Consider the following 19278-nt stretch of genomic DNA (forward strand, 5'->3'; position numbering starts at 1 on the left):
TTTTCCTAATCTCGATTAAATTAAAATTGTTAGGGTAGGAGAAAAATCACGTCATTTATTTAAGTACGCGCGTAATTTCGATTACACCCGATGGAGAAAAAGCAAAAGTTCTATTTAAAAAATAACCTATTTTAAATAGAAAGTATTCAAAAAATTGTTTTAAATGTGCATTTAATTGCGTATTAATATTTATACCGTACACAGACATATATTTTGCACGTGTTAAATCCTAAGTCTTGGCGGCAAAGAGAAAAATACGTCACGTAAATTATAAAAGAGCGTGCACTCTTCGTTTATGGGTCATATTTTGACGGTAAAGGCATCAAATATTCTTAAAGCCATTTTTGTCGGAACCGTCCTCTAACGAATATGAATGAATAGAATAAGTGAATAGAACACACCGAAATCTTTGTATCGCTTCTATTTGGCCTATTATAACGTCGTTTTAAAATCTACGGTCTTACGCCGTATATTATATTTATTTTGGCTGGATAAAAGCCTATCGGATAGACAAAGATTTGTGAAGAGCGTATTCCTCATTTAGTGAAATCGCCGGGTCACGCGTTTAACCTTAAATAAAACCAATTTTGTTTGAACCGTGTCCGAAAACGGATAGGAGAGACATTAACTCGCCTTAGAGAAGAAAGGAATAATAATTATAACGTAAATTTATCGTCGCTCTTCTTCGGCAGGAAGAAGGGCGAGAAACCGCAAAAATTGATACATAAAATATAAAATGATACGTTTTATTTGGCGAATTTGCCTATAGAAATTTGTGGAGTGGTGTAGAATACAATCGATTATTTCGTGAAAAAATATGAAACGATCGTCGCTAGAATTATTCTTGTTTTTTAAAAAATACGAGAAATTAATCTTTTGAATTTCCTAAATGTATTTTCATTAATGTAATTTAATTTGGATTCTGATATTCGTTTATATAAATTGTTTCTACGACGAATTCGAGTCGAAATTCATTTTGGCCAAGGCGAAATTCTGCAGATTAGGGAGAGAATATTAAATTCAAAATTAGGTTAATTTTCACTTGTAATTTTAAAAATAGGTCAAATTTATTAAATATGCTCGTACGTAGTGAATCTTTAACGAATACGATAACCTTCTTTTCTTAATAGCCATTTAAATGAAATGGTTGCTACGAATACGGACAAATGACGATTTTAAAGACTATCGCGCGCTTATACGTAATTTAATTAAGAAAATAGTTACCGAAATGCCAATCTCTAACTCATTTTTACTGTTTTAATAATTCTACTTCCACTGTAGGCTATACTGTAGCTGTAGGCTGTATTTATTTAAATACGATGCGTGTTTATAAAGATTTCTTACATTCTACCTATTTTTTTGCTGTAATTATTCGTAATTAAGTACATTGTTAAATTATCACGCTTATTTTGTACTTACACAATAAGTATACAGTAGGGCCTATATATAGTCACGAAGTACAGTATCGGATGCGGATTTTCCCCGGTCAGAAGAAAAATTAAGGAACCGTAGAGATTTTTATTCCTATAAATTAATGTTATTTTTACTAACAAACGGTAAAATCTTTAAGAAAGCTTATTATTGTTAACAAAGATCCTACGTACAGTGGCGTAGCGAACGTAACCGGCGTCCGACACTTTATTGGCGCCCCTCTTCCCCCTCCAGAAACACGTATAGTTTGTCTCGGAGACCATTTGGGCGCCTCTCTGAGAGTGGCGCCCGGTGCACGATATACCCCCTTGCACAGGACCGGATTTAACAATCAGAGGCCCATGGGCACAAATAAGGCGAGGGGCTCCCTTTAATAGCAGGCAAATTTGACGATTTAGAAAATTTATAAACTTGCACGAACGTGTATAAATAATCGCGCACAGGGCCGGATTTACATAAGGGCATTTGGGGCCGGTGCCCAGGGCTCCCACAAAACTAAAAAAAAATTATGTTTAAACATAATTTTTTTTCTATTACCGCGACAGCCTAGTGTGGCTTAATCATGAGGGCAACAGGTAGAGAAAACCAAACCCGGGAAAAAACCTACGAAACATCGGAAAATTTCGGGAAAAAATTTCACATAGGTATTTTTCAGTTAAATGAAAATAATTAGTTTTACACAATAAAATATATGTATGTTTACAATAACCGTATTTTTAAATGAAATTTACAACTTCCTAGTTGAAATCTAATTGAAAGTACAGTATTTTGTGTAAATTTTCTAAATCATCAAATTTGCCTACTCTTAAAGGAGGACCCCACCGAATTTGTGCCCAGGGCCCCTGGATTGGTAAATCCGGCCCTGATCGAGCAATATTTCAAGTATTTTAATAATTTCAACTGTAGGAAGTTGTAAATTTTATTTAAAAATAAGGCTATTGTAAACATACACATATTTTATTGTATAAAACCAATTATTTTAATTTAATTGAAAATGCTTAATTAAATTTTTTTTCTGCAAGTTAACTTTACACCAGTGAAATTTATAGGCCTACATATGCAATAGTTAAGTATATAGTAAAAAAAAATTATGTTCAAACATAGTTTTGTGGGGGCCCTGGGCACCGGCCCCAAATGCCCTTATGTAAATCCGGCCCTGCCCTTGCAACCCCTTCGCTACGCTACTGCCTATGTATTTCGTTTGTTGGAAAAAAATGGCCGCGAGCCGGTACGGGGCACTCTCGTACTCGGGACGATCGAGAGCTCGCGTGGGGCCTCATACGAGCTCTCGACGAACTCGCGTACAAAAGCAACAAGTTACAACGAGTACAGTTACGAAGTACCGTAAAAGAACAATCAGCGCGATACGAGGATTTATTCATAAATAAGTATTGATTAAATATAAAAATATAAATACAGGCTATATATTTCTTTATTATCGGGGATTACTCGACTCTATTGTCAGTTTTTTTAAAGGAACGAAAACTTTTTGGATCGTAAGTTAGGACTATATTATTTAAAAAGTTTCTGTATCGATTTACATTGCGAGTATTATATAAGTTAGTTATACAGATTGCATTAATACCGTACAACTACGGATTTATAGCGAGTCCTTACAGTAATATAAACACATAATGCGTCGAAAATACCAGTTGCTTAATAATAAAATTAATTAAAAACTAATTAACTTACGCAGCGTATAGTATACATACGTAAATGATTTTTTCATAACGAGCAACGATTCGAAATAATTTAAGTTTAATTTATGTACAGTAAATTATTTACACACTTCTAACTTACGGGAAATACGATGACAATATTCACTCCCCCTTCCAACTAATTCTAACCAATTCGACTTTCCTATAATTTGTTATTTAATACCGTTTCTACTTCTATATATTGTATACATCGGTTTACTCTCGATTAATTAACGTCGGCTAATTTCTTAGCAAACCATCCCAAAGAAATCCGATTTTAAAGAACGATAGCGCGTCGGGGGGGCCAAACCCGGTCACAATAGGAGCCTTACGCCGCCGTTTATAGGATTTTAATTAGATTTAATATAATTATCGCCCTTCTACCGGTCCTTTACCGCCATCGGGTAATCGTTTAACTCCTTCGACTTTACGAATATGATATTTCACTTACAATTTCTGCGCGTATCGCACTAGATAATAGTCAGAAAACTTTTAAAAGTTTGCGTGTGAAAGTAGTACGATTCGAGTACATAAAAATAAATTGTGTAAGTATGCGGGAGCCGTAATAAGGGTCCGGAAGAAGGGCGGGCGGTTGGCGAGCTACAGTTTGGCCAACTACCGGTCACTTCGAACCGAAATCGACGGCTTAGTAAGAAATAAAAAGAATCTAATAAATGGTAAAAATCGATACATTTAATAATTAGACCAAGACTTTTTATTTATAAGTTTTCTCGATTCGACTTTAGTCTAGGTACCGGTCCAATTACTCTCGGATATAGGCCAGATACCGCATAGAAGAGTAAAACAATTTTCAGTTTGTAATTAGTTTACGATTACAGAATAAAGATAAAGTCTCTTTTAATATTTTATTATAATTATTTTAGAAAATCTATTGGATTTTACATATATAATAAGCCGGCTCAAAGTACTTAATAATATTAACGGTTGTTTTAAGTTCATCTTTGCAATCGACCGCGTATTTAACCCAATTCGAATCCGGAAACTTTGGAAAAACTCTAGTATTTTACAATAATATTAAATGGTTTAGAACTGTTCGTAATCTGTAAAAATCTCACCGACCAACGAGAAAAACGTTATTTTCTATTATCCTAATTGTGGTATTTAAAAAAGATTGTTTTCTAGGCCTTATTATATACAATAGATCTTCCTCGCATCGTCCGAATAAAGACGTTTTTACCCGTACGCCACCGATAAACGTTATTCTCGAGTGGCCAATTCGTCGATAGATCCGATCCGTAAGGAATGTATCCGGGAAGAGCAAATTATATAATCCTTCGGAAAGAATTTATCCGAGATTTCAATTTTTCTCGTCTCTTCCGCTATCGAGCGCTTCGTTTTTGCTAGTATTTAATCGCTTCCCGTCTTCGATACGAGGAGACCGGACGGTTACCGTCATTCCTCGACATTCTCCGTATTAATAAACGTGAAAATACGTAGGCCTTACAATTATATCGAGTTGGTTTCGAGCCTGCGAATTAAAAATAACTACGAGAATCGAATTCGTCGGATATTTCGATCGATGCCGCTTCCGCAACGGAAAGGAATTTGGCAGTAAATGACGGGAATTCTTTCCCGGTAGACTGACCATTCGATAATCGTTAGGCCAATTTAAACAACGTACAGTACGCCGAGCCGCTGTAGTATAAATTTGAATATTTCGTTTTTGCAATTATACGGTATAAATCTATTTAAAAAGTTGGCCCCGGTATCTTCTCGCCGTATTTAACCAATAAAGTCGACGAGGGATTGTATTATTATTATTATTTTTCTATCTGTTCTGGCTATTGTTTGTCGCGTCGGCGGATAGACGTTTCGCCTTCGAAGCATCGATAACGATGTAGACAAGTAACCGCGTCTATCTAAAGAGCCGGGCCAGTTTCTTCGGTGTCCGGGTATTACGTACGACGCTCGTTTTATCGTCTCTTGGCGTTATTTTACGTTTATAATCCGCGCCATTTTTTACTCGGCCGAAACTTTATCTCCTATTCTCTCCGTAAGCGCTCGCCTGTCTTTTTTATACCGGTTTTACTAATTATCGTCTTCTACTTAATACGAAACTGTAATTAATCCGAAAATTTTTTAAGGCTTATATACGCGTTCAAATTTAATAAACTAATATTTCGTTACTTAATACAAACGTATAAATTAATTTTAAAGTAAATTAACCGAGATTTTCTTGCCGACGACGAATTAATTCGACCGAAAAGAACGAGAAGAGCTATAAAAGTTTTTTAAACTAACGCGGTAAAACCCGTGTAAACCGGACTCGCGCGGTACCGAATACTTTCGGCACGTTTACCGTATTTACCACACGTTTTTCCTACAGTAAATTATTGTATCGATACAATTAAGATAAACGAACGTATAGAAATTTAATCGTAGCCCGTTATTAAAACCTGTTTTAAGATGTGTGTGTATATATATATATATATGGAGCCTATACATTATACTATAAAAGTTGTTATAGTTAGCTCTATATGTAAATATTTAAATAAAACTCTTTCGAAACATTATCTATGGCTAACAATGCATTTCCCAAAAGATTTTAAAAATGTTATTTGTCATATTTAGGTCGGGGTCCTCTTCGAGAAACTGCCGATATTGCCGCGTCGGCACGGTTGGCTCGCAATAAGCTTAACATTCGTTTATATACGAATTCGCGCTTTACGGATCTCCGACGGACGGGGGCCTTAAATAAGGCCTTTTTCTCGAATTGTTTATATAAATAATACCTTGGTTAATTATAAATTAGATTTTACATTCTCGAGGAGTTTAGCACGGATAATATCGACGGTTTAGTAATTATAATTAGGTAAAAAATGCTTAAAGTTTATTTTTTCTACCCAAAACGCTTACAAAATCATTAACTATTTATAATATTTAATAGGAAACAAGGACCGATAGCGGAGGAGGTTCTACTCGAATTTACGAGTGAGCAATTACGTCGACCGGCGAGCCGTAAACAATTTTATAAAAAGAATTACGAGCTCCGTATATTATCTTTAGCCATCCGAGATGGTAAATATTTAATTCGTGCGCCCTATTTGTATATAGAAAACGAGAGTTCGACCGATACGATCCAAATATATCGTTTTACTCGGCGTTATTTTAATCTAACGGACCGCGGTTCTCGTTGTTAAATATTCGTTAAACGTAAATAATTCTAATTAAAATTACGCTTTACCATCTTATCGTAACGTCTCGTTACGCATCGTTTACGATCGCAAATTGAAAATTATTCTAAATGAAGTAAAATAAAACCGACGAATATTTAAGAATCGATTAATTCGGTTCTAACAAATAACGCGAGAAGAAACACGAAAATGCCCAATTATACTCTCGAAGACCCGGAACCGAATCCGAGGAGCGATCTAGGAACTTTTCACGGGCCGCGGTACCCGCTTTTCACGGGTTCGAGCACGGAATACGTCTTCGAATACGCTAGACCGGTAAAGTAACTTCTGGCGGGCTCGATGTTAAAGCGCGTCACAATTGGAATTATTGGCGCATTTAAATTACTTTTCGAATAACCTAAACATTATTTTTCTAGTCGACCGGCTCCCGGTGTCGGCTTTTGACCGGACCAAATATTTTTCGTTAGCATTCGATTTCTCCGAAGAGCAATTTAGAAATATTCTATGGCAATTCTTTATTCGTTTTCTCGACGGGATGGCGTAGCGAGAGGTAAAATACGGTCGATTCGTTTCGAATCGAATAAATAAATACGAGAACTCGAATTAGAAAAGTGTTTTACTCGTTTTTCGGGCGCGGCGTTCGGTTTAAAAAAAATCTAAAAACACCGTAACTTATTTAAATAATCGTTATTAATTAAATGACTAAATTTAACAATCGATTATTCGTTTAAGCTTTGAAAATGTTATCGATTTTTTCTTTTCGCACGTAAATATTTTCAAATATCATTTTTAGGAGGTTTTCGGAGGTTATCGTCGCCGTACTTTTACTCGGTATTTATTTGTAAGAAAGAAAAATTATATTTAGAATCCGGATTCTTAAAAAGAAGGCGACATCTTCGCACGCATTATTCGTACGCTGGTGCGAGATAATTGGGAAAATATTATGCCGGACGTGGACGAATTTGCATAGAATGTAAAGAGAGCGAAAATAATAAAAGAACGAGGAAAACGATTCGAAAATCGCCGGAAAAAAGGAAAAGTACTACTTAAATATAATTTTTCTTCTATATCGTCGTCGACGATTTGTACGCGCCGATATATAGGCCCACGTAAAATAGAAGAGGACTTTTTTACGGATTATAATAAATAGAAACTATAAACTATCGTTCTCGTGTTCTATAACCGTAACTATAGGCGTTATTCGAATACGATAAAACTGCCATCGTCCGGCGGTCTCGATTAATTCGGATAATCGGAGTTTTGCCGGAAATGGTGGTTTTTTCCTATCCGCGCGTACGGTACGTAATCGTAATTCGAACCAAATTTTAAAGTAAATCCAATCGTTTACGTCTTTCGTTACTTCCGGTTTAAGTCGTCGTCCGTTAACTAATTTAAATTTACTTTAAAGGTTAACTACCGGCGGAGAACCGAATTCGGCGACGGCGTAATAATTGAAAATTTTTCATTTTATCGGGTAACGAGGTCGAATCGTCGAAACCGCCGAGGATTTTCTCTCCGCTTTGTACAATTGTAAAAATAATAATAATCCTTTTTTAATTACAGAAATTAGATTTATCGTTCTTACGTAAAATATTTAAATCGTTTTTTCCCGTCGTTAATGCCGGGTTCGAAGAAGGTCGAGCCGAGGATGGCGTTAAACGCGACGAACGACGAGACTTTCGCCATCGATGTTTTTATCGAAGGTCGCGGCTCGGGTGATTCGGAACTTTTTGCCAGAAAAAATAAACGTCGACGGGTGGAAATCTTCGTCAAAGTAAGAAAGAAGCCGATGCTAACGAGAACGAGTCCATTGGCGTCGTCGACGAGAGTGGGAGTAAGTGGTAAAAGTCGTTCGGACGACTTTTTACCACCGCTTCGATGCGTTCGTCGTGGCCCAGTTTTTAAAAAGAATATCGCCACACCCGGAGAATAGTTAACGATTATTCTTATTTTTAATTCGGAAAAAGTGACCGAGTTATACCCGCTTTTATAATAACTGTCATTAATTAATTATTTATACATAAAATTACCATTTATTTATATTTAAAATACGACTTAAAGTCACGAGTGGGAAGCCAAAATTATAAGCAAAAAAAAAGGTCTTTCGAAAGTCTAACATTAATCGTTCGTTAACGGTAGCGAGATAGATCCGTAGGCCAAATAAACACTACGGTACGTGTAATATAAAACTGCGTAGAATATACGCGTCCCGGATTACTAAAGATTAAAGTTTACGGCATTTAATATACGTCGCGCCCCGTGTTTTTTATAAATAAAATCTTTAATTTTCGATAAAAACTTTTAGGAGACTCGGCTTAAAACTCGATCGGAAAAGTATCGAAGGCGACGCTAGTTTTACTTAAGCTATTTTCAATTGTTAAATATTTGTGTGAAAACACCAGGTGGTTGTCGAAGCCATCTGGCTCCGCGCGTTAAAGCCATTCGAGTGGGTGGAAAAACGGTAAAGTACTAGTACACCCACCGTTTAATCCCACGTATGGGTCTTGCACCCGAAAGTTTTGTCTTTAAAAATTCTTCTTGGTTAAAGCCGAGCGTGCAAATCCTTTTTTCTTTTTCTTCTTTTCTCCAGCCATTTCGAAATACCCTAATTATTCGATCACCTGCCGTTTGGCACTCGACATTTGGCACCGTTTTCGAGTAATGCTCGAGACGCTATTGATGAATTTGAATAAATTATCAAACCCGTGTTATTTATTTATTTATTTACTTTTTTTAAGGAAAACAAATTAGTTTACTTTTACGTAGTCTAATTCGGCCGGTTTGTTTTCGATTTATACCCGCCATTTCCCCGGGTATAAATTGAAAAACAAACGGGTATAAACTATTATTAAAATTTATAATTCGAGTTTTAATATAATTTAAATGGTTTTTAGCCCGAAATTTCGGATTTGAAATACTAAAACAGCCGATTTTGAAAATTTGCAATTCGTTACGAAATTACGTTCTAAATTACAAATTTATTACAAATGAAATTGGAAATTCACGAAACTAAGTTTAAAATTACCGTTCGAGTCACGATTTTCCACGCTTTAACCTTTTGTTCCGTAATCGCTCGGATTCGTCTGCGCCGAACGGATTTAGAATAGGATTATTACTTTTATTTATTAATTAAATTAATAAATGTTCTCGAAGAATTTACAAATTATCAGTCGTGGTTAAAAAACACAGAATAAACGACGTAGCGATCGTCCAGAGAAGTTTTTATAGTAAACGTCGTATCTCGAAATTAATTTCAAACACAGAAAAGAAGAATTAATTGTTTGTAAAAGTTAAAGGGATAAGAATTTTCTGTACATTTTTCTGTACAGAAAATGAAATCATCCGATACTTCGCTGTAAGGCAAAATTCGGTACCGTTCTGTACGATGTAGTATTGCGCCGTAAGGTATTTACTTTGTAAGGTAATTAGTGGCAATTACGCTATTGTTTTGTAAGGATCGAGCTCGATACTTAATAATAAAGTGCTTTTAAACTAACCTTTTAGAAATTCGGTTTTAATTCTACCTTTATCTCAATTTATTTACTAAAAAACTTAGACGATTTAAAACTACAATAGGATTATAAGGAAGAGACCGAAATGTGACGATATTGGCGTACATAATTATAATTTCGAGAGTTTTTTCGGCATCAATGGCGGCGGCAAGTAGACGATTTTCGTCGTCGTTCTACAGGCGAGTGGCGATCGCGGATAGGTATTCTGTGTCATACATTTATTTAAAAGCGGACTTGGAAGCAATTCAATATTTTAAAAACATACTCAAAATTCGTATTATTAAAATGACTAAGTTGTTGGAAACTAAGAGGAAAAATAAAAAAGAGAGATTTTAAATTTGTTTAAATAGTGTTTTGGACCGTTTCCAAAAACCGGCAACTACCGCATTCGTTATAATAACTTAATGAACATCGTTCGGGTTATAATATACAACAAATGACATTCATTGAAATAGTTTACGATTTTTACAATGTAATAATTTCCCGGCAGAAAAAATCCGATGTGTTTTTAATAGAATTAATCTACCGTGCGCGTGTGCGCCGGGGATCAACAAACTACTAATGGATCTTTATGTAAATCGCCCGTCTACTTTTTCTCCATTTTCATGAATTAAAAGTAATTCTGTCGAGCGTGAGTTTATAAAATTCGCTCTTTTTTTGTATGTATACATTTTTTAAATTTAATTTTCAATTTTAGTCGTTTTTAAAACTATTTATTTCCATTATTTAGCTAGAGACGAGAGAGAATGCTGACGGGGAGTTTCCTAAAAGTTTCTGTTCGTGTCGATACACGTTTCTCGTCGATTCCGAGAAACAGGTACGGTACGTATCTCTTCTCACTATATATAAAGTCTAGATGTGACCTTGCGAAACGAGCCGCGGATACCGGCAGTAAGGGCAATTTTTTCTCCGGTCGATGGCGCCCCCTCGTGATTTTTTCTTCAATTTTACCACATCTGAAATATGGCCCCCGTCGAATTATTCGGATAAGCCACGCTCTCCTCGGTGGGTAAATTTTTGCCAACCCCGCTCGGAGTGGGTGAAGAAAAATGGGAATTCTACAAAAATTTGCCGTTAAGAAACACCCGGGCGCTAATTGAAGTCTTAAATGAATTTATTTTTAAGCGAAATATATTAGTTTTGCTATTGTTTTCGCGGATTTCTGCGCTACGCCACGTTTACGTAAGTTTAGCCGGATAATACGCTGGAAAATATAAGAAATGCGAAGAGAATCGTTTAAAATAACCCCGTTTTAAAAAAGATGGCCGGTTTTTTCCCGCGTAAAAATGTCTTTTTATTGTCTCGATTGTGAAAATCAATATTATTTGGCTCTCTCGACTTTGTTTCGCTTCGCATCTACGGTTACGGCCTTTGTTTAATACGGAAGAGGGGCGCAGTAGCGGTTTTTATCGGCGCATTCCGATACGGGAAGAAATTAACTATACTTTAAATTCTAAATATATCCCGACATCCGGATTAAGATTCGTGCATTCGCCTACGGTTTTCCAAATACTGTATTTTAATTTAGCGGCCGGGTAAAAATGGCGGAAAGTAAACTGTTTACGGATAATAATCGATGGATTTTCGAGTAGTTACTGTAATTATTTATTTAGTGTAGATACGGATGTATTTTTAAACATAAAAAAGTAAGATGGATGCCAGACTAGCTTAATCGGAAGACTTTTAAAAAATCAAAATACTGTATTTTTAAATCTTTATAAATAAAATAACGTTATTTTAAAAATAAAATGTCCGCATCTCTATGCCTTTATCGATTGCCAAAGTTTAAATATTAATTACATTTAATTACGTACGTACAGTAAACTCGGATAGTTTTTTCGAAAAATTGTACGGTAATTTAAAATTTATCGACCAAAAAATAAAAAAATTATAATTAACCGGTGTTTTGCTACAATGTGCATTGTATTACCGTAGTCGGTACGTTCCCAAAGGCCGTATATTACCGTACACCGTCCGTCGTGAAAATTTTTGAGCCGATTTCTTTCAATAAAAAATTTTTCAGCATAATCTAGAGTTCGGTACAGATCCGATCGTAATAAATACTGTACAGTTCGTCTTCCCCCTCTTTCGTAAAAGCGGATAACATTCACCCCTCTCTTAGTCCGAGTTAGCAGGGGTTTACTATACTATATTTTTATATTAAAAAAAAATAGAATGGATAAAACCACGAGTTAACGCAGGAACAGGAGAATGCATAAACGCTACTGTACTTATAACACTAGAATACATAAAAACTATACACGTATAACACTAAAACACACGAAAATTACACACGTATAACACAAGAATAAACAAAAACTACACACACGTAACATTAGAATACGTATAAACTTCGCAGGTATGGCACTAGAATAGATAAAAACCACACATATAAGATTAAAATACGTGAAAACTACAGAATACGGGTAAACTACACACACGTAGTACGAACCTAGAGTACGTAAAACTATAACGATACGTCAAATGTCAATTTTATACGTTTTTTGCTTAATTTTTGTATTAAATAATACTTAAAAGAGTACTTCCTGTATGTTTTTTCATATTTTATAAGCGAAATAGCGTCACGTCATACGAACGCATACCTTAGCACCTCACCCACATCATGACGCACCCCGAATGGCACACCTCGTCACTCCCACTCCTTTTCTTCTTTCCTATAATTAATGGATACCTTCCTTATCCCATTTCCGAAAGTGTCTGCCGTTAATGAGAAAAAGGTGGGAAAATAAACCACTTTCACCCTTCACGAGACGTCCTTTAACAAAACGATATTTAGGCTAGCAGAACCCAACACGTTATTAATGAATTTTTCGGGGCGATTTTTACTCGGCTACTTGACGGGGGCAGAAAACGAGACAAAATTACAAATTCGATCCTTTATTTTATTATTTAGATTTAAAAAAAAAAAAAAAATACAATATTATATCCGTCGAAATCCCACCAAAATGGCGGATCTAAAAATGGCGGCTTTTACAAAACAAAAAACTGAAACCGACGTTGCGTATTATCAACAATAAAATTTAACAGATATATATAAGTTATTTAGAATCTGGCCAGCAGAACATCTCATTTTATTTTTACCGTCAACACAGTATGTATACCTTAAGCCAAAATTTGTATAAATCCTCACGTCTTGTACTTTAATCACAACCAAATTCTTAACCAAAATCGTATTTATTGTAACAGACTTTTTAAAAAATCTCACAACCACGAGTTTTGCATTAAAAAAAGGCAGTTGCACGATACAAAAAATACTGTAATGTAATATATATATATATGTGTGTGTGTGTATTACGTTACGGGTTGTACGAATGAATTTTATGCTTTTATTTGCGTACATTTCGAGTTATACAGAATTTCTCGTGAAAATATTCTTATATCGTTCGTATTTACGAAGAGACATTTAAAAGAAAAAGCGATTTTAGCATTGGCAAGTACAAGCATTTATAACCGGATAGGGGACCTTTATCCATTGACATTTTCTGTCTCCGTCCACCGTTTTCTTCCAGTTCTTTTTATTCCTGGAGGAACCGGAAGAGGACTTTTTTAGGGAAGATCGGTGTTTTTTGCCCTTGTTTCCAAAACTAGAACAGTGCCATCGGAGTACCTGGACCGTGCTAGTCTCCGCAGCCACGCAGTGCATACCCGAAGGCCACGAACACGCCGATTTACCATCGTCGCATTCCCCTATTTTTAACCAACGGGGCCAAAAGTAAGGCCCTATGTCCTTCCACGCGAAACGTACCGGGCATATTGCCTTTCGAAACAACCACTGTCTGATGACGTTTAAGGTGACGTTGTCGGCATCGGATTTAGGAATTTCCGCCGTTAAATTCAAGTCCATCAGTTCCTCGTACACCTGCTGCAAGGTCCAACTGGACGAAGCCGTGACTTGGTCCAGGCGCGGGATACGCGAAGTGCCCGTTAGAACGGAAGGTTCTTCTTCGGATAGCCGGTCCGTATCGTAGCTGTTTCCCATAATTTGCATTAAGTAGTCTCTGTCCAGGTGTTTCTTCTTCGGTTTCTTTCCAAATCGTGCGAAAATGTGTTGTTCTCCGTCCCCGAAATCCGAACGTTCTTGCCTTATTAATTTCTCACTGCTTTGTAATTTCGACGATTTCTTATTAAATTCCTCATCGAATTCCTCGCGATTGGATGCGCATATTATGGGGAAGATAACGATCGTAACCATCAGAAACCACTTCATGTCGATCCACGTACGCTCGATGCACTAAAAGAAAAACAATAAAAAACATAAATTTAATAATATAAAGAGATTACACGTTCAAAAATACATATATTTTGTATTAAATACCCTCCTCGCGTGTTTAAACAATGTAAAAGTATTGTATTATAATTTATAGTACAATTAATTTACAGACATATTTTTAAACAGCGTGTTTGTTTTGGCTTGGCAAGTTTTCAACGCGATTCTTCTGCGCGGGAATCTATTTATATTTGTTGTTATGAATAAAAATGCAAATTTAAATCGTTAAAATAATGTATAAATCGAATTTATAATCGAGCAGCGGCTAATTATTCGTCACGTTTGCCACAATACAAAAGCGGGCCTCGATTTCGTTTAAGGGAATAATTAAAGGGGTATTACGTTTTACTTTTCTATAATTGTAAGCATTTATTTTTTTATAGCGTAGCATCATAAAAACTATATATGCAGCTTCTCCTTTTAGACTCGTGCTATTGTTGTGCACGAGTTAAAAGGCAGATGATAAAGGGTAGCCAATGAAATAATCATCTGTCGATGACGTGTTCAGAGACAAGCAGTCTTTTAAGATTCTAATCCAAAGAGCCAACGTTTTAGTCATTCTGCAGAAATTTCATTTAGAAATGATTGAAATTAAATGCACTTTACCGTAAATAATTGCAACGAAATCGTTACCCTCGACTAAAGTCACTTATTTACGAATTTTATGCGGCGAAATTTACTAAATACATCGGAACTTTTCGCCAATTTTTAGAGAAAACTTCGACTTATTTGCAAAATAAATGGGAAATTTTCAAAATTTTAAACTTTATAACACGAAATTTTGCACGTTTTTTTAATGCCCGAAGGCTAAAAACAAGAGCGGTTTAATTTAAATTCGGAACTACGGTAGAATATTTTGTGATTTAAAAAAATATATATATATAATTTACATTTCTAAAAAAGTCAGCGAAACACGAGGCAATCAAAATTGGTGTGTTCAAACTGTCAACGGTGACTAAACCGCTCGGAATCGCGTCCTCCGGGTGTTGGCATTGACACAGGACAGCATGACGTGTCTTAACAAACAGGTAAGACTATAGATAAACAGGGTGACATCATCGCGCGCATCTCTCTTATGCTCTTTTAAAGAAGAAACATCGAATCGATTTAGCACTTATCGGGACGGACACTTCACACCGGAGGATAAGAAAATGCTCTTTCTTTCACCCTTTCCGGCATTCCGCTACGCTGGGAAACAGGTAAGAAGTCTGGCTTACCTTTCCTCCGCTTTGATTCGCGCATTCGCTTTCCAATACTAAATTTCAAATTTCTTAAAGTCACTTGCTAACTTTTTGCATAAATTTGACTATACCGCGGTTATATTTAGGGAGGTGTCTTTTGGGGATTCCAGTCCATATTTCTGGTAAAGAAATATTTATATCTCGGACTTTATCCGACGGAAGAACCAGACAGTAGCATTAACCGAGAAGTGGTAAAAATCGTGCGCACCCGTCGATATTTGTATATATATTAATATTATCCGATTTTCTTACCCCAAATATACCGGATGGCCCCCGAACTGCGAACGTTACCGAATTGTTAACTTATTCCGGGGCCACGATTTTCCTTTTTTTAAAAATCTGTCGTAAACTTTATCGTCAAAGGGCAGAACTGATGAACTCGATGGTAGATCGTAATGACTTTCGTTCCATTATTCCTTCCTCCCTTTATGTAAAGTAGAGATTATTTATTTCCCGAATAATCCGGGCAGATTTTGATATTTTAAAATATGTAATAAATAAGAATTTGTTCGCAATTTTTCGACAGATCGGATTGATTTTTTACCGACGGGCTCTTAAATGAACTCGCGTACTCGACCGATAATAAGCATTTGAGTGCGTTAAGGAGTAAGTAATTATTATCAAACTAAGTATCGTAGTTAATTAATATTTAATTTTACTTTAAGTTACCAGATTTTTGACTAAAATTTACCCGTTTTTTTAAATTAGTATCTAATTTTTAATCTTAGAATAAAACACCGGTGAATTTATCCACAAGAAGAATTTAAATTTTAATGTAATATAATTTTTTCGAGACGTTGCTTCTTTTCTAAGCATCCGGGGTTTTTATATTATTTCGACAAAGCGAAGACGCGTCTAAAATACAATTTCTCGAGAATAAATAAAGCTCTACAATTAAAAAGGAAACGAAAGGATTGGCTTACGATTGCTTTCGTTTCGGTGGCGCCCCCTCCCCCTGCAGAAACACGCATAGTTTGTCTCGGAGACCATTTGGGCGCCCCTCCGCCACTGGCGCCCGGCGCACGATACGCCCGAATGTAAACCGAGTTCGGGACCCGCGTGCCGAATTATTTTTGTAAAATCGATAACGCCTTAGGCAGAAATTTAGTTCTTACCGCGGTTAACCGAAATCCACCAAGAACGATGTATTTTTCCTTCACCTACGACTAATTTAGACTAAGTAAAGGATACATTATGCTAGAATCGTAGTACGTAGACTGGTAAATTAGTATTCTAGTAGTTAAATTTAGTTTGTTAGAGTAAAAACTTGGTGAATGAGTAGAAAAAAAATGAAAATATTTAAAATAAAAACAATATATATTTTTAGTCGAATAAAACGGTAGCCTCGACACTCGGATACTCTAAAATAGCAATTAACGGAGCACTCGCGTCGCCAATCCCATTTTGATCGATTTGAAAATTTGAAAAAACACTATATTAATTTTTATTTAAAAAATCGATAACGGAAGTATTTAAATAAATATTAACAAAAAGAGCACCGAGAACCGTTGGCATTCCTTTCAACCGAGAAAGATTTGCCCGTGGAATGTACGACGGGCTGGTAAAAAGGCCTATATATAAGAGAATTGCGATTTAAATCGGGACACGCGTGTCTAAATTAAGTAACTTTACTCACCTTCCTCGACGTGTCGGAGGACGATAGATTCGCTTTCATTCTTATGCCTCCTATTTATACTGCCCTGACCAAAGATTGTAATTAACAGTTCCGGCATTGTGACGACACAACTTTTACGCACTAGAAGACAGGAAACGATGAAAAAACACGGTGCTAGTCGCCGTCTTGTCCCGTCTTTCGGCTTTCAAAAGAGGGGAATCAATCGGAGGGGGAATAGACAAGAGGTGAGTCGAGTGCATCTATGGGACAACCCTTGTCTGAAGGAGGTAGGTAAGTAACATGGCGTCAGTTTGGTCTACAACACTTAAATATATAAAATAATTGTCTTAAGGACTTTGTTTCCTTATATAGACAGAAATTTTGCGAAAGACGGAAGATAGGTCAAAGCAATGGCTGTTTTTCCACGATTTACGAACGATCCACATTCCCATCTAGGTGCCAACGACACGACTAAGTCGCAACAAAGCCCATGCTTCATACCAATAAGTATCTTCCCCGATGTCTCTATTGATATTTATAAAGTTTATATTTTCACCAGGATATGTACCGACTTAAGTGTGTTTCTTTCTAGATTATCGTACGCATCGACCAATCGAAAGAATAAGATATTTTAAAATAGAATCTAGTTCGTAAACAAAATGTTAATTACGCTCGTCAAAAAGTAACGTAAACAATTCAAAAATATGTAAACGATAGGCGGAATTCGATACGTAAACAATCGAAATTGTAACGTGGAAAGGGGAAACGAGCCGCACGTGGTTCTGCGCAAAAAAAGAACACTACGCACGTGGTTAGACTCGCGTATTAACCCGAAGCTTCGAAATGTAGAAAAACTATTGCCACGTATCGTTTAAAGGCGGATTTTATAAAGTATTCGCTTATAAAACTAAACAATATTAAGGTAAAGTGTTTTCGTTTCTAAGATTATCCGGCCCGGTAATCTCGGTAAACAATTAAAATTCTCGAAATCTTATTAATGCCTTAATTATCTCTCGAATATTTGGTAAATATCGGAAGAAAGGAGGTCGGCATTACGTAAATGCTAGGAGATTTATCGTTTAATGTCGAATTTCTAATCGGGGATAAAATAAAATAAGTTAAAGCCTTTGGATGTTCGGGCGAATTAAGCGGCGTAGTCCCGAGCCGAATGCAGATAGACATTTGTCTGCTTCATCGGCAGATTAGTTTTTTGACGCGAGTACAAAAAGATAGGAAGAGACGACAGTTTGCAGCGATCCAGATCCTGCACTAGCCAGTTAGACTGGCGACGATGTTCCTTGCAAGACCAAGTGGCACCGTCTCACCATTATCGAGCTCCTAACTGGAGTGAAGTGGGTCCAGGACCCGCAGGGGGGGGGTTAAAATATGTAACAAACTGACGCCAAGTTGTTACCAAGGCGTGCCCGGATCGAACCCATGGCGACATCTACTTCGATGCACTCAGACGTCGCCTCTACAATATCTGAAGTGGACAACGGCGAAGATCGGCGTGACGGTTCTCCCGGCAACCAGCTTTTTCAAGGTTAAAGAAAGTTCGATTAGAAAGCACTTTAGCACTATCTCGATCAATTCTCGACGTTTCGCACCCCTCGTTTAAAGTCGGTAACGTCGGGGGGACGGATTCCGAGTTCGAACCTTTCGGCCCTTTTTACGTTACTAGTAAAGCGTTAACAAAGCCGAGTGGAAAACCAACGCGCCGTCTAATAATTATCGTTTCGTTTGGGATCGGTTTACGCATTACCGACAGACATCCGTCAAAAGAAATCGAACGCAGATGTTTTATCTGGGGATTGCGAGACACGATGCTCGGCAAATATATTCGTAAATATCGCCGGCTTCGACAGACAAATTGTTTACGAAACTGTTAAGATGCCATTTATTTTGCGCCTAAGCAAAAATTCGTTAAGTTTATTCCCGGGTGAAATGTAATAATTAATACACTCCGAAGTTAGTTAAGGGAATTTAAATATTAATCGCTAGTTCTGTCACTTATTTACTCGTTCGTCGATCGATGTTACATTTAAACAGAGTTTCTACGAAAGTAGAGCGCTGAAAGTTCTAGAACTTTTATGAAAAATCATAGAATTTTCTACAATTTTCATAAAAGTTCTGTACTTGTCTTTGTCGTAGAAGAATTTTTCCCGTTTAGACAGGTTTTACTGCATAAAATTCCGCGGCCGCAAACTTTATAACCTCCGAAATTCAAATTGCACTTAGCGAAATTAAATTTCTTAAATTCATTTTCCATAAAAAATGTATTCGTTTTTAAGTTATTCTTTATCCGAGAGCGAAGACGACGAATAGAATCTCCCGTGTAG

At 36.4% G+C, this 19278-nt stretch overlaps 1 protein-coding gene and 1 long non-coding RNA gene across 2 annotated transcripts; one reads left to right on the plus strand and one right to left on the minus strand.

Annotated features, from left to right (window-relative positions):
* Positions 1–13128: 13128 nt before the first annotated feature.
* LOC136976981 (noggin-2-like) lies at positions 13129–17006 on the minus strand. Its single transcript, XM_067272382.1, has 2 exons — positions 16961–17006; positions 13129–14047 (listed from the first exon to the last, which is right to left on the minus strand). Exons 1-2 carry the CDS (start codon positions 16997–16999, stop codon positions 13238–13240), a joined length of 849 nt encoding a protein of 282 aa, XP_067128483.1. The 5' UTR covers positions 17000–17006; the 3' UTR covers positions 13129–13237.
* Positions 15114–17500, plus strand: LOC136976982 (uncharacterized). Its single transcript, XR_010881011.1, has 4 exons — positions 15114–15282; positions 15851–15930; positions 17049–17230; positions 17312–17500. It is a non-coding gene; the product is annotated as an uncharacterized lncRNA (long non-coding RNA).
* Positions 17501–19278: the final 1778 nt, after the last annotated feature.

The sequence above is a fragment of the Centruroides vittatus genome, unplaced genomic scaffold (genome assembly GCF_030686945.1).
Source record: "Centruroides vittatus isolate TY-2023 unplaced genomic scaffold, ASM3068694v2 contig_436, whole genome shotgun sequence".
NCBI lineage: Eukaryota > Metazoa > Arthropoda > Arachnida > Scorpiones > Buthidae > Centruroides > Centruroides vittatus.